At 35.0% G+C, this 23,707-nt stretch overlaps 1 protein-coding gene across 1 annotated transcript; it reads left to right on the plus strand.

The window, feature by feature from the left end:
- Positions 1-230: 230 nt before the first annotated feature.
- LOC116778956 (tyrosine-protein kinase Drl) lies at positions 231-22,302 on the plus strand. Its single transcript, XM_032673066.2, has 6 exons — positions 231-684; positions 17,378-17,505; positions 19,377-20,063; positions 20,141-20,454; positions 20,559-20,855; positions 21,004-22,302. The coding sequence occupies exons 1-6, from the start codon at positions 594-596 to the stop codon at positions 21,113-21,115; spliced, it is 1,629 nt and encodes a 542-aa protein (XP_032528957.1). The 5' UTR covers positions 231-593; the 3' UTR covers positions 21,116-22,302.
- Positions 22,303-23,707: the final 1,405 nt, after the last annotated feature.

Genomic DNA, 23,707 nt, shown 5'->3' on the forward strand with positions numbered 1-23,707 from the left:
AAGTTTTATATTTCTTTATTTTATAAGATTTCAAAATAGTTACTGTTTTAATTTATTTTCTATACTTTGTTGTACTCCTTTTTTTACAATGAATCTTATTTTTATGCAACTTCAAAATAAAGTGCTGCCATCTCTCCAAGTATGTATTAAACTTTAACGCCATCTATCGTCAAATTATGCATTGATAAATAGAAGGTTAAGTCCGCCGGCCCCAGCTGGTATCGGTAAGAAACGAATACAAGCTGGCAAGTGGCAACTGGCAACACACAACCAGTTTGACGAATATAATGTTACGGAACGCTAGTGCCGTTTCGCTTCATTGAAAACAATCTGATTATTATTGTTTTACGCGAGTTTTATTAGAACATGAGTGTCTATGGTTATGTACATGAATAAAGATAAGAATAAATGTTAACTGAAAAGCCCAATAGTGCGTATGTTCAAGTTTCCACGTGAATTTGTACATTTTATACGAGTGTGTAATCTTGAATCGACGACTTAGCGTAGTTGGACGGTTGTTGAAAATGTGAGTTAAACAATTGGTGAACTTAGGTCTTAGGGATTAGAGACTGAAAATTTACGAACTTTTAACAATGAAGTGGTTTGCGTTTATAATATTGTTGCCGGCATGTTTTGCACATCTTAATGTTTATTTGAGTAGTGCTGAAGTATGGAGACTTTTAGGTAAGTGAAAATATAATATATGTATGATAAATTTAATCTGAGTTTTAAGAAAAATTTTAATTTTTTATATAATTGTAATTATTAATCGAGTCATATACAGAAAAGCCAAATTAATTCACATTCTATTGTTTAGTTGGAAGAGTTCATTTTTGTGTAACATTTTTATAGCTCATAATAACGAGTGCCAATAGTATTGCAACTAATGCAACCTAATTGATTTTAATTTAGTTTAGTTTCATGTCTACAAAAGTATGCAGTGATAATTATATTTATTAATATTTACTTAAGACCGCATATTTTGAACCTATATTATGCTACTATTAACCTGTAATGTAGTAGTACCTATATAGTTTCTATTATAAACAGTTAATTCAACACTAGATCTGGCTGATAAGTCGTTGATCATTCCCCCGAGACAGATAAAGAATCGCAAGCATTGATAACAATGTTGCGATTGATAAAACAGTAGTCCCTTTGAATTATCATTATTATTAAAGACAACTTGAAATGTACACAAGAATAACAAAATCGAATATGTTGATAACAAAAAAGCTAATAGACTTGAATCTATCAATACAATATTTCTAATAATGATTTTAGTTAAGATTATGTATGTTTAATGAGCAATGTAGTGTTATTTATTATAATAATATTTTTAAAATATGCACACAAATGCCTGTTTAATTGGAGGCTATTCCTTGAATTCGATTATCCATTGTGCATACGAAATTGCAGAAACCTCTTAAAAATACAAACCCTGGAAATCGAACGGAAACTTAATCTTATTTTACGGCAATTTTGGGACGCATAAACCCAAATACCCTTATCTGTCATCTAAGCTTTTATACTAAGGTGGCAAAAGTTTCGTACGGATAGCCGTACTGATCTGTTGTGTGGAAGACGCTATTGTAATAACAGAAATTTTAAATACGTATTAAAATTGTATTTATTTAATATAATAATAAGCAAATCTATTCATAAAAATTTATGAAAGATTTCCTTTATTGTATTTTTTTTCAATTATGTATGTAACATAACGTTTAATAAAAAGAAATCTAATAAATTAGGTATTTAAATTCAATTTAACTCAGCTAAAAACAAAATGTTCGTAAATCACATTCGAATGAGATATCTTCTAAAGAAATAGAAATACTTAGCGTTTTTTTTTTTCAATTTTTTTCTCAAATCAATAATATATACAGCCGAAATCGTTAAAATATAACCTTCTTTTTGTGATTGTTAAAAAAAAGAGACTATAAACACAAATAGTAGATCTATTTATTAAATGCAATAATTCTGAGAAGTGTATTTAGTCTATGTTCGAGTTATATAACCGTGGTACAGTTCGTTAATTGTGAGTGTGACAGATTTAAAAGGGCCCCGCGTCCGCGCAGGTAATAAGATGCTTTCTAGTGACGACTTTTTGTCCCTTTGTACAGACCTGTTGGCAATTCATCTTTGTCAACCATAGAACCATCTGCCCTTTGTTCCTGCTTAGAAATTAGAATTTCATTAAACAATGCACGGAGTAAACGAAAAATTCAAATTTAACAACTACATAGTATATGCCGTCTTAATATACACAATGCTTGTTTAACATTAGAATAAAATTTTATGTATGAAAGATTATTAAAATAAGTCGTATCGTTACTTTAATCCGGAGAAACTCGCCAGTGTGAGATCGCAGTCCCCAACACGTGTAATTTATTTAACGTGACATTTATTTACATATTACGAGCCAATCCAATAAAATATCAAATGTGTCTTTTGACACCTTGGGACCCGATTTTATTTTATTTTTCTGTTACAAAATGCGAGTTCTAATTTATTTCATAAATTTAAAGTATATTTTTTTATCTTTACGGATATAACGTTATTCGCATTGAAATGTCGTATTATATTTAAAATGGTTTCTAAGAATAAAATTACTCAAACATTGATTCATATTTCAATATTCAAAACCGCGATGTCTTTCCTTTGGAACGTAAAGCGTAGCGATAGTCTTAACTTCCCAGCCACTATCCGATGAATAGTTTATGGTTATGGCTTATCGTATATCTGACTTCTACAAATTCTTACCGAGAAAATAAAATACGAATGAAGATTCAATATATCGGAATATTTTATTCTAACATATGTAGGTATTATTATTTTTTTATTGATACAATTTTTAACGTAACCATATCAGTAAATCTCTTGTCAATTTTTCTTTTATACAGTAACCGATACTTTTACACTTCGGTGTAATTAATTTGGGGTCAATAAAAATGACGCTACCCGTCTGCTCGTAAGGAGATACCTCTAAAGAGTTTTGGGTTTCTTTCTGTGGTGAATAAAAAATAAAAGGTAATAAGATACTCGTATATAAAATTTCGTATACAAGCTTCTATATATTTTTAAGTACATATCTTATATTTATTTTTCTACGTAAATTTTTAGAGTTATGAACACTCGAATGATTATATCTTCAAAATATTTAACGATGCTACGTTTCCGGCACGTTATCTCTCTTCTTATCCTAAGTTGATATTTTTTTTTTTTTCTAACGACCTACACCAACATTTATCATTATCGTGCCAGGACGTTCAAACGTGTAGATTGACCAAACCCATGGCTTATCTGACTTCTTGCCATATCATATTGTGGAATCTCCTTTCAATAACGAGACGGATATAGATGACATAATAAAAATCCCAAGTAAAGTTATTATTGTATCATTGAATCCTATTAAAGCTGTATTCTAAGCGACCTATCTCTATGTCTCCGCCGGATTGTGTTGTCGTATAGTGAATTAACAATGAAATATTTCAATAAACATTCAGCCTCGGCGCTTTATAAATATGACGAGACGTCCTTTACAAAAATATTCATCGTGTAAATAAAGTTGACACACGACTTGATGTGGAGAGGGCCCTAAATAAATTCAATTAATTTCACGGCTGCTGTTACCGGAGTTTTTAATCCGTCCGAGTGTAATATGTCACACTGGGCAGGTGGGGCTTAGCAAGTATACCCCTTACGTGATGAGAATAAAAGTGTTTAATTAAAAATTAATTTCGAAGCCAATTTGTTATGTGATCTGCTTCTTGTTAGACAACAGAGCTCGTTTTACGTTTACGTTGCATAGAGCCAGAACATTCTGTGGTTAGGCTGGGAACACTTAAGCCCAGAGATGCAGACGGTAGAAATAGAATTTGGAGCTCAGCTTTCACCGACTTATACTATGAATACGGCAGATATAAAAGATTTATATTGCAATTAAATTTTATATTAATAGGCGGTTTTGTTAAAAATAAATAGCAAAATAGTCAGCTGCGACTCGAAGGTTATAACCACGTATTTGTTCTGCCATGCAAGTCCAAAAGCGTGCATCCAGTTTTGCAAGAGCTCTAAATGGGAAAATTGCGTTCCATGGGCATTTTTTTTTACTAGTAAATTTCACATTCCGCCTGTAGGTACTCGATAACCAATCATCTCTGATTGGTTTAGACGGAATCCATTAAGGTGATAATTGGATGGGCGAACGCATTTCAATTTCTGAATTCTGTCGCGTACAAGAAAGATACCTTGTTATGGATATCAAGCCTTTTTTTATTATTTCAAAATCTTGCTATTTTAATTGCGTTATAACAAATATTGACATTATTTAAAATAAAGTTCATATATTTATTTGTTATTTTAACTTGAACAGTTTAAAATTTGATATGAAAGACTCGTAGCAAAAATGTATTTGATTTCCACAATATTTATTGACTGTGTGATGCCACATTACACTTTCTATTCCTTTCCCAGAACCTAGTTATTGCTTCCATAGCTGCAATCAATTTCTCTCTATACGTCTTCAATAAAAGCGTTTTAATATAAAAATGCAGATCTCAGTGGTAAGAAAATGCACTGTAAAATTCCCAGCATTTAAATTCAAAAAGAATTTCAATTCCCGCCTTCAAGTTACTTATGTGACACATTCAACCGAATTAGCGCGTCCAAATTAAAGGTATATATGAGAACAGAAAACGAGATGACATTAGCGTATCCAGGTCAAACAGTACAGCTGAATAAATAGATTGTTATAAATAACGGAACGGGAGTCGGCCAATTTGTTTCCTCGCCTGTTCTCATACCTCATTATTAAATCTTTTTAATGAGGTATCCATTTCGTATCAAGATTCTAAGTCCACGCTTCGCTGCGGATAGTTGATCCAAAAAGTAATATTCAACGGCCTAACAATTTTGACGTATGATACCGATTTGTTAATATCTATATAGATTCTATATATCAGTACACGTAACGTTCTAATGCTAGCGATAGATCAAGTGTACGAAATAGGAATTTTAAAATTAGTCTCCGTGATTGATAGTTGGGGTTATTCAAAATAATGGTGGGGCTCTCCGTTCAATCACGAAGTGGGTTTTGTGTTAGGTCTGCGGCAATTTGCTCAAGAATGGATGGAGACGTCAGCGCGACAAAAAGCATCGATCCATCAGCGATGCGCACACGCACGTGACTCTCACAGTTTCTGTATAACAGGAGGAATGACCGGTTGCGTAACTTGTTAAGATATATTAGTTTGATTTGTTAGTTTCTATGTATTTTTAAGTACTTTTCTTCATGTTTGTTTTGTAGTATACCTTACATTTAGTTATCGTTCTTCTGTATATACCTTTATATATTATAAAAGTTAATAAAAAACAGACGTAGAAGATACTATATGAGTTTAGTAAATTATGCATAAAATAAATGACGGTCGCTGGCTTAGAGGATTTGACGTGTGTTATGATGTTAAATCAGTTGACCCTAAGCTTTAAGGTCAGACGAGGGCATCCTCTAGTGGAGGCACAGTCTGACTGCCCGTCACGCCGCGTCCATCACCTGTCACATGCCACCAGAGCCCAGTTTAAGCTTAGTTTGAAACTTGACAGCACCAACTGTGATCGATGATCAGGGAATACAGTCCAAATTGTAATTCCTTTTTCGCAGTACGTTCGTATTTTTTCTCTTAAAATTTATGCCACGTCCTGACTAGATCGATACAAGAATCTCACGGTCATAACGGCCCATGTGGTTGAGTCCCAGCGTGACATCATAACCATAATATTAAAACTCCTGTAGCGATGCCACGCGACATTCTATTTACTGTCACTGTTTATTCAACGCTAAAATGTGTCGCATTAGAGAGGTCGCTATAACAAAAATTGTTTTGTGTGGCCCGTAATTGAATAGGCGAGCCGGAATGACACGCGCCTGCAAATATAAATTATTAACTGAATGCGTTATAACATGCTTAAGCACTTCCCTCGCAAAAAATATATAGATAATGCTTCCTTCTATACAATCCACATTTAAATATCAAATTATTAATCGTAATATTATAAATGTTAAAACTATTAAAAGTATATTTATTTATCTTATGATTAGAATTTATCTGCGAGAATAAAACAGATTATAAATTAATAGACATTGATTTAGAACCAGCGATTAGAATGGAGGTCAAAAGAACGGAATAATTGTTACAATGAATTTTATTTGTATATTAATAATCATGACAGATATAGCATTTAATAATACGGGTTGATTATTACAAGGTAAAAATCTGAGTGTGCAAGCTCGTAGGAGGAGACCACACACACGCCCCACTAACTCCCCCTACGCAAATACACCAGGCGTCAGCGTTGACCGTGCTTATAGACTTCTGTCTATACTTATATGTATATCCACTTAACACTCGTAAGCTTAATCAGTAGATACACGCTCTACCGCTATCACTACGAAATTCCATTCTCTCTCTACTTAACAGCTCTGAACTACGTACTCTATGTATAGACGTGTGGCTCGTTTACTAATTAAACTAACGGGCTGTTTGTAAGTAACAAAAAAATGCCAAAAAAAATATTCATTCATACAATTTGGGACCGTGAAATATGGCTGGTTTATTGTAACATCGCGACAATACTGTATTTAGGGACGAGGAGCAAAATAAACAAACATGACGATTGAAAAAATAAAATATTCGGTCACAATGCACGGCCCGACCAGCACGTCATAATAAAGTAGTGGCTTTTGTGAGATCGGCTGTAAATCATATAGTTCTTTTGAAGAGAATAGTGTCGTAAATAATGTCCCAAAAATTTACTATTCTACTCCCCACTGACATTCTGAGATCTCTACAGCGAGGACCTAATCAACTAGCTAATATAAGGGGTCTGAGCTTCGGAGAAAAGTTGAGAAAACGTACTTCAAATTCAATTTTAATAGGATTATAGTACAAAACAAAGTCCCTTAAGCATAGTTGTTCAGATCGTGGCCCATTGTTGTATGAGTAATCCAATAAAAGCTAAGCTTTAAAGACCATTAGTAATTACTAGTTTTTATTACGGTTTCGGTTGAAATTTTTCCCGTACCGCGGCTTATTGAACACCAGGCACACCAAATTTAATGGTTTCGTAAGAAAGCAATGAAAGTTGAGCATTATGATAGTATTGAAGAATTTAACGCGGTCAACGCTGTTACGGCGGAGTTTAATGGTTCAGTGCACCCCTGAATAAACAAGCCTATTGGATGTTAAATTTGCTGCACCGGATATGGCCGCCACTCGAACGAATCCATCATGTTAAACTTGGCCGAGCCAACCCGATACTTAAGACTGACACAAACAAAGAAATCTTTGGACTTTGGGGCAGTTCAATTGACTACTTTATGAACCGTAAATCACACCGTTTTGAGCTTCAAAATAATAGCATTTTATTGGCCAAAGCGCTATAAAAGATGGAATGCTTACTTAGTTTATTGTGGAATAACACTTCCCGAGATTAATGCGTTTCCTTTAGTTGCATTGGTAATATGATGTGTCGTGATATGGGAGAAACGTGACTCGGCTGAAAAATCGAAGTAATAAAATGCCTCATTGGTTTATTTTAAATTTCATGTAAACATTATGAATTGTTGAACACTAAGTTGTAATGTGTTAGCTCCTTTAACTAGCTACAACTCGGACTATACATTGAATAGTTGAAGTCTTACAATTCATAGCAGTTAATTTATTATTACTTTTTTCCTTTGCGATTGAGATAAATCTGCAACTGAGATGCTGCCAGACCACCGTGATGTAGGAATGCCTCAAGACATTTCGATATGTAATATAATATGGTCGTGAGTATATTTTTACAATATTTACACTTGACGCTAGTGACATTTTGTTTACGCTCGGCTGTATTGAAATGAATTGATAGTGGGTTAAAGAAAACATTCTTTGAAGTGAATTCGCATGTCTCACAGCATGATGCGAGGATGGGTCAGATCAGGCGGCTATGCCTCCTGCGGCGTCTGCTATACCCGCATGGTTTCTTATTTATACTTTTAGAAGATTATTATGACAGCACTATTAGTAAAAAATGACTTTTCTGTTTTATGAACAATTTATAGAAAAAAGAGTCCGACAAGTGAAGTTGTCACGGAGATTTATTTTCGTATTTCGTTGTCTTATTTCCATTAAAGTTGAGTTTTTTTTTAATCTAAGACTTTGGCGAGTAATGATTTAAATGAAACTTATATATTCGGAATTCTACGCGTATTTTATTATTTTTAAGAACAGCGTACTCCTGGCGTTTCACTTACTTTGCAGCAACCGTTATCACGCGCTGACGAGATGTGATTTTTTATATGTATGATAGTTTAAACTGTTTATCGTTATTGACTTGCAGTTCAATTAGGTTTGAACTGTCTGAGCAAACATTGATACTGTTCGAGAAACCCCAGTGGGTGCTGAACTGTTGTTGATTGAGAAAATATACTTACGGGAAGCAGTCGCTCAATACAAATATTAGAAGAAACTATTCTCGGGTGCGCTCGAAGCTTATTTGCATACCTTAGGAATTGTTATTACCTTATTCAAATTGTGTTTTTGTACGACGAATATAATGTATATTTAAAATGTTCACCGTTTCCTTCATTCGTAATGTCGTTTAGTTTAGAATTCCCGTGATTGGGCAGTTTATTTCTGGCTCAGTCAACATACCTACCGTACCAATGGCTTTAATGGCTAGCAGTTTATTTACCGCTCCTTACTCGATTTGTTACGACTGCTTGTTGATTTTAAAACAATCAACGCCGTATGTTCCATTTAAATATATTTTTAAATACGGCGTATGTATTTTTGCTGTTGAAATTTTATCACAATAAATTTCGTCTTGCATTCCGTACGTGTTGGTAAAAGTCGTGAATGTAAAGGACAAAAAACTGTACGGCCAAGTCACGTTTTACCTGAACAAAAGAACAAGAGCACGCCTGATGCAAATAATCCCAGGACTTATCTAAGACGCTTATTCCTAAACGAAGTTCTCCATATATTTTTTAGGCAAAAAATAAAATGGTAGATTTATTTGACCTATTATCTATTCTAGCGACGTCTATTTCCGTTATTATTTCACTGACCTGTGTCGTCATTTTATATTATTTTTATTTTTTACCTTTAAACTTTTGAGTATGTTTATTGTCGTGAGGTATATTTTTATTTAACTCGAGTTAAGCGAGTCGTGACTTGGTGCAGGAGAAAACAAACAAGAATTCTGTCGTGTCTTAGGTTTTTATCTAAATCCTTTACTTGGATCCTCAATTCTTCGAACGCTAGTTTCAATGCAGGGCCTTCTCCAGCAAATAAAGTGTTTCTCTCCATCTCTGTTCCCAGTCGAGATTGTATTTAAGACGTCTTTTAAAAATATAACACAAATCAACATTTCTCGGTATCATATTAATTTTACAGTTTATTATTTAAACTGCAGTAACATTCCGATTCGTCCGATGCCGCTGTTTGTTTTAGATGCATCTTAATAACTAATAAAAGATGAAGCATTTCTAACGACCTTAATTCTGATTTATAGTTCTCGCATGCTGTTATTATGTGGTAGTTATATCTCTCAAAATGGCCGGAACCCCTTTAAGTCACATCACGGATCCCATAATATCAATTAACTCATTCTTTTAGTCAATTAAATAAAACTTTCTGAAATGAATATGTTTAATATATTTGCATTTTATTTCAATCTAAGGGCTTTAATCATTAAATATTTAATGTCTAAAAAACAAAAAAATACGTTTCATTTGTTTTGCTATTGCGGTTTTTGTTTTCGACTCGTGCTATTGTTATTAGCAAATCAAACTTGACTTGGAGCGATTGAGGCCAGTGCAAACCAAAGGCTGTCCTAAGGTATTATGGTAGGGAAAATATGACCAATCTATCTCGCGGTAGTCCACCATGATGGATCGGTAATGGGCTCACGAATCGTTTCTTTGTTGTTTTGCTCTGTTGATAATATACGTTGAACCGCTTGTTCAATCGTATTAGAGGCTTGTTACGTTTCAATTTTTTTTTTATTACGATAACGAGAACCTTGTGGCGTATACAAACGTTTTTTTATCTGAATCGAATCTTTACAGGCACTCCGCAAAGCCTATGGTGAAAGTAATTAAAATTCAAATTACATCTAAGTAAACTGACGCCTAAAAAATCCGTTATAGTAAAACTTGGAGTTATTTTTATTTAAATGGTTAGTGCGTGTCTAAAAACCGATGTTATCGAGTCAGGCTAACGAGTTTGAGAGCTGCATTGGCATCCGAGACTAGAATATTATTACAAAAATATGGCGTGCGTAGGTTTCCAATGTGGTAGATAAAATCTCTGATTATATTGCAGGGTGTCTTTTCCAGCTTTCACCAACGCGTCATCGACTGCCCAATGGGCGCTGTTGTGACAGCCTCCCACGATAAACCTGATGTTTATGCGCGCGCGCCGGCCGCCATGTTTGTTTTATCTCGATCCACTGTTCGCCCGTGTTAATAAATGTCTTGTATTGGAAAAAGAATATCTTTTTTTTGGACTATAGCCGACGTGTTTTATTTAGACATCGGTTATTAATAATAATGCATCCCTGAGTCTGCTTAGATCAAAATTTAAGATGGTAGGTTTTTGTATTTGTTTTTGTGTGCGTCAGTTGTGTGGGTCTTTTTATTGGTTCTTCTAGGGGACGTGACGGTTAGTATTTTATATTCAAAACAGATGCCCCCGACGTCGACTGGGAATTAATTAAATTTGTTTTCATTTATTATATGTTTTAAATTATTCTCATGTTTATATATTCCCGTATTATAATGTATTACTCGATTTTATCGTGGGATACGTTGACTCTTCTCTGGCCCTTTTTTAAGGACGTTGATTTCTTTATACAACTGCTTAATTCTAACGTCGTGTATAATTTGTGTTGCGGCTTTTAACCTTTTTTTTTAAATACCTGCTACCGTAACATATTGAGTTCTGGTCTGGTGAGCGTGTAATACGTCTTGTTAGCTGGTGCGGAGTCTGATGAGCCTTCTACTTCACGATCGCTTACCAAATTCGTTGAAGACCGTGTAATGAGATAATCAATCCTCACTATTGTTACAGTTTTAAATCGACTTCGATTGTATTTTTAATGATACTCATACATTTTATAATTCTGCGTTAAATCTACTGAGGTTATGAACTTAATTTATTTCCATCTGAGATATGAGAGTCGAAACACGATGCCACGAATGCCTTCGGGCGTCCAATAAACCCTTTGCTTTTTTTGCCCATTGTTTACTTAACGGTGGATGTTAAAATTTTTATGATTTCCATCGCAACTGACGGCTGCGTAAATTATTTTCTGAACGGTTGCCAACTCGATAATACCCGGTGCATGCGATTCCCTTCGATTGCTTCTTTATTTATTGGACGGCTCGTTTGGGCGTTGGTTTACATGATATATATCATAAGATTGGATAGTTATACTGTGTTAAAATTTAAAAACTCTTCATAACTTATTCATCATTTATAAAATGGATTGCAAAATGCCAGTTTTGTGTAAATTTTTAACGAACTGTTTCCATACATCATACGAAGATTATGATGATGGGTTGGATATTTATGTACACATTGCACGGTTGACAAAAGGTTGGTGTTAGCCGTTTAAGCTGTCGGGTTGAGCTCCGGGCGTCCTGGAGAGCACTTCAAAACTCCCAGAACTGCTCACTTGGAACGTGCTCGAAACCGTTGACAGTTATTATTTTTACATGAAATTTTGTCTAGGATACACAAAACATGATATTTTTTGGTTGCATTTCTTTAACAATAAAGGATCAGTGCAACTACGTTTCAACATACCCTCCCCATGTTAGTAGTTAAGCAAACATCGTCAATACGCTCCCGTACAAAACCATCGAATAATGTGTCGCTGGTTAATATTTGGATAGTTTTGTTTGTCGAGCGTGTTCTTACGTTCTTGTCACCGGACACCACCATGCGACACATTGAAGTTTCTATTTGAATTACAGCAATGGCTGTTTCAGGAAACCTTAAGCCTTGTTTGAACTACGTCTATATCGTTCTTTGCTTTTCTTGGTAGCAGTCAGTTTGTTCTGCTCCGTGTACTTTATGCTATATTTGAGTTTGTTCGGTAAAATGTTACGTCTTTGGTTTATTTTCTATTTCTGTTTCATTTAAAGTAATATTTTATCTATTTAAACGGTAGCGTTTGTAAACTGTTTATAGGTTAGTGATAAATTTAATATCTAAATAACGTTGCCGATAACAAAATAATTTTACATTCATAGCTACTGTGTCATAAGTTCGGTCGGGATCCTAATCCCGTGATAAGGATTTAAGCACGTGGGTCGACTTGATAATAAGGCTTAAGTTACATGGGACTTTCTTGAATCTTGATGTGATGTGGTAACCGGAAAGGATTTAATTTAATCTATCATACATTATGCTGAGGTTTATACTTTTAGTAAAGTTCACATTTAGTTTGCATGTGAATCGTTCTAAACATTTTTTTTCTACAGAATACAAATACCATATTTAAATCTTAGGTTACCTCGGAATCATTTAAATATTTTAAGGCACTTTGACGTATATATTGATTTAAACATTAACTCACGATTATCGTTAATTAACGATTGTAAGATAAATATATATAAACATTCAGTAATGTAATAAACTCTCAGTTTGTTAATAAACATTAATGATTTCGTTGACACCTCCACCGAGCCTGCGTCATGATTTCCAAGTTAATTTTCGCTTCAACACGTCATGTCGTGTTACGATTCGCTGGTCTCAATTTCGCTTACGCTATTAATTAATTAACAAAATTCGATCCTGACGCCATAAACTTAAGGTTCTATGTTGTTATGTTATATTGGACTTACGCTGTTATGTCACGGTATGTTAATCATAACAATTAATGCAACACGAGTTTGTTTTGATAGGTTCGCGCTATAAAACTTTAGTGCCCGTTCTGTTTATCAGGTGTTAATTCGCGATACAGGGCAGGCGAGTAATGTTCGATTGGGAAGCTTCATATAAATCCGTCGTCTTCATGCGATGCTTAAATAAAAACGTTATACTCTATAACAGAACAAAAAGGTTTGAAGATATGTTTAACTTATGTATATATAATAATAATAATAATAATAATTGATATGAAAACATAATCGTATCGAATCGTATCGCGAATAGTTTGTCAGCGGTATTAGAATTTAATATCTCTGTACATCTTAACTTAAACGGCGAGTTACGTTCCGTTGCGGCTAATTAAGTCAAAAGTATCCCGGGAACATCTGTTGTGGCAAAAAATCTTAAATATGTTCCCTGTGTCAAACTAATTCGGCGAGCTTAGCAGTGACAAGGAATAGGACAAAAACATAGATCGATCATCTTGAGGTATTTTTAACACAACATGCTCTGAAGCTGTCCGTGGATGAGAAATTTAAAATTAATGCGTTTCTATATTACCGGGCTTTTTTTTTTTTAAATATTTTTACTATTTTACTTGTAATAAAAAGGACTATTACACAAACGTTTCATTATCATCGTAATCGTTAAAACTGCCAGTATTATTTGTAATTAATTACGGCGATACTGTGAGCATTCGAGTTGTGATTCAGGTGGAACGTAATTTCATTGCAGTCATTAATAAAGGAGGCAGGTGATGGTGAGATCGAGGGAGCGCTGTTATAACGTTTAACGTTCTATCTACACCCTTAATGAAATTTTTTTCTGTTTTAGCGATGGAAAATCTACTCTCAACTAAGTTTTGTATAAGGTTTTGGCTTAGTAATAACTCATACGCCATATAATAATCTGAAGTTTGAATTTTATGAAATGAAATTTTTCCATTATAAATTTCTTCGGAGAAATCTATTGATTATTTATCAAATTAAAATCAGACGCCAGGGCAATGGTCAGATAAATAAATACCTAGACAGAGTCGATCCTGACATAGTATTCAACTATACTTATAAAATAAATTATGTTATAAAATATTACTTCCAGTAATTTTATTTTGCAATACACATATTAACCACAGTGAACCCTAAAATTTGATTTGCTAGTTCCGCTCCGGCAATAGGCTTATCGAATCTAGCACTCACGTATAGTAAATCACGTAACAGGATTTGAACCCGACGAATCTTGTTAAATATAAAAAGATCGTATTCCCTCGCTTCCGGAACACTTATTTTCAATGTTTTGTTATACACCTGAGTGATTTCGATAAATAACTTCACAGATTTCTAACTCGGCCCATCGGATCCCAACAAATTACTGCAAATTGGGGAACACGGGTTTTCTTTTTACGGTTCTCTCACTATATTCAATATTTTTTTCATCTTACCTATCAATGTTCTTAGACATTTGATTGTTATTGGATGCATAGCCAATATAATAATGTTATTTTACTAACAAATGTCATTAGACTCTGTTATAAGTACATTAATATCATTTATGATAAATCTAACAACTAATTATGATTTAATTGCAAAATATTAAGAATCAAATGCCCGGGTCCTTATAACCATATAATTTATAATCAAACTTCGTGAGCATAACAGAATAAATTATTTTACTTAGCCATAAGTCGAAATTAAAAAAAAAAACATATCTTTATCCAGCTTGTTTGTTTAAATGTACTCTTATATTTCACTGGTTTTATGGAATAGTAAGACATTCTATAAAATTTAACTGTCTCACGTCCATACTATTAGTGTCTGAAACTTGCCAATTTGGCAGGACTTTGAAAGCTCAGCGTGAGGAAATTTGGCAACGAGGAAGTGTCGGATGCAAATGCTAGGAATTCCTGGACGTCCTAATGTGTTATTTAAGAACATAACTCACTTTAAAAGAATATAACACGTAATATAACTTTGTTGTGCTATTATCATATATATGAATGTTTTAAATTGTATGTATTATAAGTGGTTGTTAGGAAAATTTAAATTATGTTTAATTTACGAGGGTAGGAGCCAGTGACCCTGTATAAACAAATAGTTAATTATATGCTGTTCCACGTTTTACAGCATTAACGCGATGTGTTCCGGTATTGACCAATAAAACTGTCTTCGTCGCGATGTCTAAATACAATCCCAAAAATTCTGGGGGACATCGGGGCTTATTTTTAGCACGGTTTCAATTTTATGATTACCATTATCATAGGATGCGGTTGTTAAATGTCAGACGTTTGTTTATTTAGCGGTTTCCATCTAAACACTGCCTGTTTTTACTCTATAATATCTGGCGTGTATACTCTGTGGATGTAACAAGCTTTATTTTTTGTTCCCTCAGCTTACCCTCTGACTAAGTGCATAACTCCGCACACCTTTATTCACCGTCACCTCTGCGTTTTGTTTTTATTTCCTTGCACGCCTCGTCCTCATAATTTCACAATAATGCCTTCGGTATGCCCTAAAATCCGTCTCCGAGGGGAGCTTCCTTTACGATATATCGACGTCTATTGTGCGTGCCTCCATTTTGTTCATTCTTCATAACGGCTTTGTGCGATGGTAATGAATGTATTATTCGGAGGTGCGAACCGCTGAATGGCGATCGTTTCCCGCGAGCGTCATGTTCTAGCGATGTATGGTGTATTATATATTTTATATAATCCGTTTTATTGGCGGCATGTTCATAGGTTGTTTGTAATTTGTGTAGCCAAAAAAACGGGCGCCGCCAGGGACACCGGGTTATCTTTCGTTATTTGTCGTATGAAGTGTTCTTGTCTTTTTGCCGGTGGATCAAAGAGGCCGCGGACGGTAGCCGGCTCCTCTGGCAGTCGCTGGAGTTACAGCGGACCTATTTAAGTTATATCCATTGCCTCATCAAAATCTCGTAAATGACACCGTCTCGAGTGGTTCTGCCACTTGTTTTAAGTAACTATTAAAATTTTTGGACAGATTACGTTTAAGATTTCCGAGAAACAATTTATTAAGAATAAGGAACAAATTCTTTGAACGTGATGATTTTATCGTTAGATCCTGAACCGGTTGGTCTAGAGACAGCTATTTGCTAAGCAATTTTAGGATATCAATTGAATTGCATACGTACGTGGGTATAAAACGTATAATTTATTCATACTTATCAACTTTATAGGTTCATAAGCGTGGAATCAATTTGTCCTGGCAGCGTCTCCGTGTCGTGATGGCGCCGGTAGTTTTGCATACAAACTACACCTTGTGTCATAATGTAACACCTATAACTATTAAACGCCTAATCGACTTTATCGTGTACCGAATAAACAAATAACTATTAACTCGGCTTAACTCATAAATTGACCGTTTCATTTGCATAACGAGCCGAGCCCCGTACCCGAATACAAACTTGTTTAGAGAGGTCCACTATAATTATCTATAAATATTACTCTGAAAAGCGGAACGGTTGTTTTAGAAACTGGTTAGATTTTATTTGTTAAAGAAATATTATATGACATGATAAAGATACACTATCGATACGATATGCCACTTTTATTAGTGTTTTATTTCCCGCAATCGTCCAAACATCTTAAGTATAACCAGACGTATATTTGAATCCGTCGCTTTGTCGTTAGGTAGAGATATAATGCGTGCATTTCCGTTATAATGGCAGACTTTCACTGGACTTAACAGAAATAATGAAGTTTTTTTTTGTATCTCACATCACGCAGACATGTGAAATAAAAAGGCTATTTCATAAAATTTTAATGATGTAACCTGATACGATCATAACGAGGTCTGCTTGATGTTCGTCTTCACGGTAATCTGAAGTCCACATCACTACACGCGGTACCTAGTTGGAAACGGATTCCAAATCCGCTAATTGCACGGCTTTCATGACAAAAAAAAGCTTTCTTTGTTGATCTAAACAAAACTAAAATAAAGCGAAACAAAGCTATGTAAATATTTATGTGGTTACGAGATAAATTATAAGCGTGGACCGGGAGCGGGCGGCATTACCATATATTTGTATGTATGTCCTCAAACATGAAATACAACGGTTTTTTCAGTTCCCATGATTTGTGTACAGGTGGCGAGGCGGTCGGCGTCCCTTGCTTTTATCTCGCCGCCATAGAACGCGTGCGATTTAATCTTTTGTCAGATATTTTGTGTTATTGATGCTTATTGGTTTAATGTCGGTCATACTTCAACGAATTCGGTTTCAACTTACTACGTTTCGAATTCACGTTTCCCTACTTTAGTTTTTTTAATCCCTGAATTGTAGGATAAATCCTGGTCTGTTCATTTCACGTGTACAATTGTAGCAGTTTTTTGTCCTATTTTACGCTGTTTATGTTCACACAAAAGTGAAACTTTTATATAGATTTTTTTATGTTAAGAGATTATTCATGTGTTATTAAACCGTCACTTATCATTTCCCAGGTCTAACAGCAGAACTGTTCTACGTCCGTGATGGTCAAATAAACTTCTACGCGTTGAACTTCGTGGTGCCAGTCCCAGCCACTATCAGCGACTTACACTTCACTTGGCAGAGCCTGACCAGACGACCGGTGAGCTTTAATACCTCTCAGATCTATTTCAAATAAATCTGCAAACATTTTTTGGGATACTTCCTATTAATTAAAAAAAAAATACGATTACGAAAAGGTTGTATATTATGGAACAATGTTGAACCAACTCACTAGCAAGTAATAGAGACGTATAACACTAAGCCATGAAGTCTGACTCAACTAGGATTGAATTAATAATACTAAAGCTTGTATTTAAATAACATACGACTTCCTAACGACAGTCGACAGCATGTTTCAAACAATGGATTGTTACGATTGTTATGATTTTGTCACGTAAATAATATACATAATGTTTAACGTTATTAGAAGCAATTGAAAACAGTGTGTGTTTTACTTACCAAAAATTAGGGACGAGAGTAAATGTTATAAATTTTAAGCAAACCAACCATTTCGTAAATAGCATAGACGGTCGGAATTGCAGTAATTACGTTAAGGAGGAAAGTTTATTTTTCCGGTTCGCCTGTCGGCCATGTTTGTTCCTACTTGCTAGTTATCCTTATGGAAATGCGACACCTTATTTAAATTTATAGAGACAGTAAATTAATTCCGATAAGACTATCTCATTCGGCGTCAAACGGACATTAGGTCTTGTATTTATCCTTATTTGTTCGAGTGTCGATTATTAAATGAAATAATTTATTGGATAGAACTATTAAAGATAGATGTCTTATACTGTTTACTTATTTTAATTATATGGTATGCACTTAGATATGAATTTAACAATCTGTGTTATATTTAGTAATATATACGGAAAGTAAATATGTAAAATCGGACGCTGGTTATGTAAATACAAAGTGAGCGGGTCTCGAGTCCTGATACCGACAGCTTATTTGAACTGTATCTATAAACAAATACGCCTCAAATATATCGGTAGACGACGAACTAGAAGGAGTGAATATAGTTTTCTTACGATAAAATTTTACATGTATTTATTTTATACTAAATTCTTACAATATAATAATAGCAAGTAAAATAAACCTATTCTTCATTCTTCCGTTGTTTTGTTCTTTGATTGTGCTTAGAACAAACTCGTTAGTAACGTTTTACTTAGTATTTTTTAAGGGAAAAAATGATTAAACTGATGTCGTCGCTCGTATAAAGAAAAGCTTACACTCTTAAGTAAATCCGATAGCAAACTTTAATCTTGATAACACGAGATAGCTTTATATTTGGATATCAGATTATTGTATACAGTTTGTACTCAGTCGCCGCTTTTGGCTAGGCAGCAAATATTTAGAAAACAGTAAGTTGGTCATGCATTCATTGTCCATAGAGCCGACTGCCGCCTGGCGGCTGTTCAGTGATAATATTTAATTAGAGGGAACTATGTCGCACCTTCGTTTAAGAGGCTCCCTGACGGAGGTAAAGGCCCGCGGCAAAATCGTTTGTTTTACGAGCCGCCTGATTAGTCTTATATAATGAGGGTGTGAGTTGTGTTTGTGTAGCTCGTTACAGGCTTCATGATGGATATTTACATATCATTGGCTAAGTTTGTGTTATGTGTAGTCTATTTCCATAATACTGGACGACACGATTTCTTAAAATGGTGTATTGACAGCGGTCTGCTCAAACGCGGGTCACCGACTTTTGATCCGACTGACATCACGCTTAGAGTCTTGCTGGTTTAAGATCGAGTCGCTCACCCAATTGTGGCGATACAGTTACAAGAAAGTCGTGATGTGTATGAGTTGGGCGCGCTTTTACTTCTATCTATGGTCAAATTATCCTCACAAATCTGGGTCATCAATACACGTACATTTAAGTTCCAAGCACTTTTAATCTTAGTGACATCAATATTAATTATTCGCTCTTGACACATAGATAACAGAAGTTTTGTATTGTTGTTGCAGTTACCATATACTCTGCATGTCGATGTTGTAGAAAACGCACAAGCATTACACACACCAACATTTAATATATCAAGCGAAGGATTTGTACCCACCGAGCCACAGACATGGCGAGTAGATCTACCCTGTGTTGGCAACATGGCGGCCGAAGTCGACGTCACCATATCATTGAATGTCTCGATCGGTTCCTCATCGACGGCTCTTCATTTCCGGAGACGGAAGATATGCCTCAAAGAAGCTCCTAAACCGGCGGTGAGAGTGGATAGCGTACCCCACGCCCCTACTTCCGCTGATATATTTTACGCTAGTGCTGGATGTGCTGGGGCCGCTTTGCTGATAGCAGCTGTAGCAGCTGCAGCATGTAAGGCGAGGGCAAAGAAACTTCGCAGAGCTCGAAGTGATGAACAGGATGCTCACGCATTCTTGCCCGACTCGTCGTGCAAGTCTGCCGCCAGTTATACCAGCTATCGAAGGCCCACTTCCATACCAGCAACGGCCGCGGAGGAGAGGGCGAGGGACCTACAGCAGAGAATTGCTGAACTCACTATACAGAGGTGTCGTGTGAGATTGCGCTCGGTGGCTATGGAAGGAACATTCGGAAGGGTTTATAGAGGAACGTACGCTGATGAGGAGGCAAGAGAACAAGAGGTTCTTGTAAAGACTGTCGCTGAACACGCCTCGCAAGTGCAGGTAAATTTGTGGCTATGACTTACATATGTACGTATTGCAATACTAAGATCTATTTCTAACTAGTGTTATCTTAACAGGTATCACTTTTACTGCAAGAAGGTTGTATGCTGTACGGACTTCATCATGAACGTGTACTGTCTGTCCTCGGCGTCAGTATCGAGGATCAAACTGCTCCATTTCTACTTTACCCCTGGAGTGCTGGTTGGAAGAATCTGAAACAGTTCCTCCTCTCGTGCCGTGGAGTAAATATGGGAGTCGCCTCGGGTGGGCCGCCACCTCCACCTTTGACAACACAGCACGTCGTCAGAATGGCGTTACACGCTCTGGATGGTTTACTGTACTTGCACACTCAACATGTGCTACATAAAGATATAGCAGCAAGGAATTGCATGTAAGTTTCTATAAAATTAATTTAGTCTCTATGACGGACTTTTACATATCAGACAATACCGTTAGTTGGTATAGTCGAGTCCTAATTAGTTTGTTTGTTATCAGAGTGGATGAGAACCTCCGAGTCATGATCGCGGATAACGCGTTGTCGCGGGATCTCTTCCCAGCGGACTACCATTGTTTGGGTGACAATGAGAACAGACCAATTAAATGGCTGGCTTTGGAAGCGTTGGCCAAGAAACAATTTAGTCCGTCAGCGGATGTGTGGGCGCTGGGGGTGTTGTTGTGGGAGTTAACGACGTTGGCACACCAACCTTACGCTGAAGTAGATCCGTTTGAGGTCGCAGCATACTTGAGAGATGGTTACCGGTTGCAGCAACCAGCGAACTGCCCCGATGAATTGTGAGTCGAATAATGATTCTTCTGTTATAATATCATTTCTTATTCATTTTAAATCACTTATCTGTAGAGGACTATATTTATGGCTGGATTTAAAGACGGCTTTTTGTGAGTTATGCCGAATAGAGTGTCATAGGAGTTTTTTGTTTAGGTTTGCAGTGATGGCGTACTGCTGGGCGATGTCGCCCGACGATCGACCGACTCTCCCTCAACTGCAAATATTCCTTCGGGACTTCCACACTCAGTTGACCAGATTCGTCTAACATTCCCAGTATATCCAAAGACGACAATAAATTAGTGAATAGTGTATAGTGTTCCAGACTATTCGTCTGACGAAAGAGACTGATATTTAAATGTGTATCGAATTGTAAATTATATAGATGTTTATATAATCTGTGACACATTCCTGTACCTACGGATCGCGGGCTGGGACCGAGCGGAGGTTTTACGATCTGCGGTATTTTTGTAACGGATTTAATAAATCTATTTAACGATCGTCTATTTCGGACACAACGGAATATCGCATTTTACATTTCATTCGCTTCACGATCGACGCGGATGTACGTATGTATAGGAAAGTGTCACTGAAGGGTCGTGTATCTAATTCTAAACCTCATACTGCCATATTAGTTTAAAAGATTTATATGTAAATAATGTTATCGTAACTGAATACGTATATGAATGTGCCTCATTGATGTTAACATTTATATATTGCTCTAGATACTTCACTGGGTTCTGTAAAGACATCTAACATTCACAGATTCGATCCAAGGGACGGAATCGTTCTCGTATGTCAGCGATGTTTCGAAAGTGCGTTGGAAATTTTGGATGCTTTTTCTTGACGGTTTGATGAAAAGGGAAATATATAATGAATATTGTGAAAGATATCAAAAATAATCATCTTTCGCATTTTATGAACTCCTTTTATAACACCTGTATTTACTTACCGCTTACGCACTCTTGAATTTCACTGACAGTATTTCGATTGTTTCCGTGTCACCGATGTTTTGTTTGATGTTTCACTATAACAAATCTTAACATTGATTTTATATGAATAAACACTTTTTGTTCCATTTTGTATTTTGATTGTTGACAGAAAGTTTTTTTTTTTTTATTCAAAGCTGCAACTGCCAAATAATTGTTGTGCCAATCATTTAGTACCATTAATCGGTAATTGTATCATGTACAAAGTCGTTTCGGAAAACATTTTATGTTGCTGACGAAACAAATCATTGAAGTTAGCTGTGTATACGACAAGTTAACGTAAAATTTTAAATAATTAATGGAAAATATTATGTATTAGAAAATATGTCAGACTATTTTATTTTCTATAATTACGTGTTATTGATTGTTCATTCATATGACGGACGTAATTTATTTGAGGCGTTTATTTTAAGTTGTAAATTTGTAAATAGTACAAATGTCAATATACGAGTGGATATTTACGAAACGAATGGTTTTATTTTCATAATCCCTGATACATTACTACTTTTAGGTGAACCATTATTGGGACGAACACCGAATATTATTCTACAATCAAAATTATTAATATTTCAATTGACATTAAAGTTTTTTCTTTTTTTTACGACCTTATAAAAAAATTTTAACTTTTTCATAAGTAAAACGGCTGTGTAATTATGTAATATCAGAGAATAACTCTTGTTATGAGAAAATATACATTAAATACTAAATTAAATGTTTTTATTAAAATTTTTAATATATTCCACGATTATACTTACACTTGTAATTTACTTTCTCGTAATCATAGGCCAATAATACTTTACATCATTTAGGAAAAGAGCATGTACTAACACTGCGGGGTCCATATTAATCAAACACAGCTAAGAACCACTCCAAGGAACTGGCTTTCAAATAAAAGCACCGCATCAAAATCGGTCGGTCCGTTTGCGAGCTACGATGCCATAAAAAGATTATACACACACAAACAGACATCGATATAAAATCTATAAAACCCTTGTTTTTGCATCGGGCGTCCAAAAGAGTTCTATTCGAAAGAACAAGGATTTTTACTAAAGTTTCGTTGTGATTAGATTACAATTTTTTAAGTTTTTTCTACGAACAATTCGTTACAAACATACCTCGAAATTATAGAATATGCCTTTATTTAATTTTAAAAATAGAACATTACATAGTAAATACAAACCCAAAGAAAAATGTTTCTAAAAAGAAAAATAAATGTGAAAGTGGATAACGGATCGTTGTAACAGTGAAACGAGTTTAAAACTTTATAATTTAATATCTTAATAAATACGTACTATATAAACAAAAGTATTACTTGACAAGACGTCAATTGGAGTTAGGGCGTCATAAAACTATTCTCTATTCTCATTATTCTAGAATGGTAATGAGTATTCAAACTAGAAAAATAAAGTTAATAATATAATAAGAAATCACACTGCATATTAACTATATTCATTATTAATTATAATCAAATGTACGATATTTTATTATTACTTTTCAAAATACGTAACAAAGTGTACTTTGTTTCCCGCCTTCATTTTACCGCAATATCACAGACGCTACGCTTAGTGTTGGGACAGAATGAATGTATGTTGTTAAAGTGAATGATTTTACCGTCAAGATTCAACCGCAGGTCAACAAATATTGACGTTTCGTTGTATCGAAGGAACGAATGAATGAACATTATATCAATATTCAGTAGTAATCATTAAAAAAAAATGTATGACCAATTGTATTCAATGATTTTGCAAATTGCGAGTTCAGGTCTGGTGGGTTTTAAAAATTATAATTAGAGATTATAAAAAGTTTCTCAGAATAATGATGTTCTATAGCTTAGTAGTATTTAATCGGTAACCAATTAACCGCATGTAATG

This window comes from Danaus plexippus, chromosome 6, assembly GCF_018135715.1.
Source record: "Danaus plexippus chromosome 6, MEX_DaPlex, whole genome shotgun sequence".
In the NCBI taxonomy this organism is placed as follows: domain Eukaryota; kingdom Metazoa; phylum Arthropoda; class Insecta; order Lepidoptera; family Nymphalidae; genus Danaus; species Danaus plexippus.

Coding starts and splice junctions, on each gene's coding strand:
- LOC116778956 (XM_032673066.2), top strand. CDS start 594: ATGAAGTGGTTTGCGTTTATAATATTGTTGCCGGCATGTTTTGCACAT. Junction 685..17,377: donor TGAAGTATGGAGACTTTTAG/GTAAGTGAAAAT, acceptor ATCATTTCCCAG/GTCTAACAGCAGAACTGTTC. Junction 20,064..20,140: donor AACACGCCTCGCAAGTGCAG/GTAAATTTGTGG, acceptor TTATCTTAACAG/GTATCACTTTTACTGCAAGA.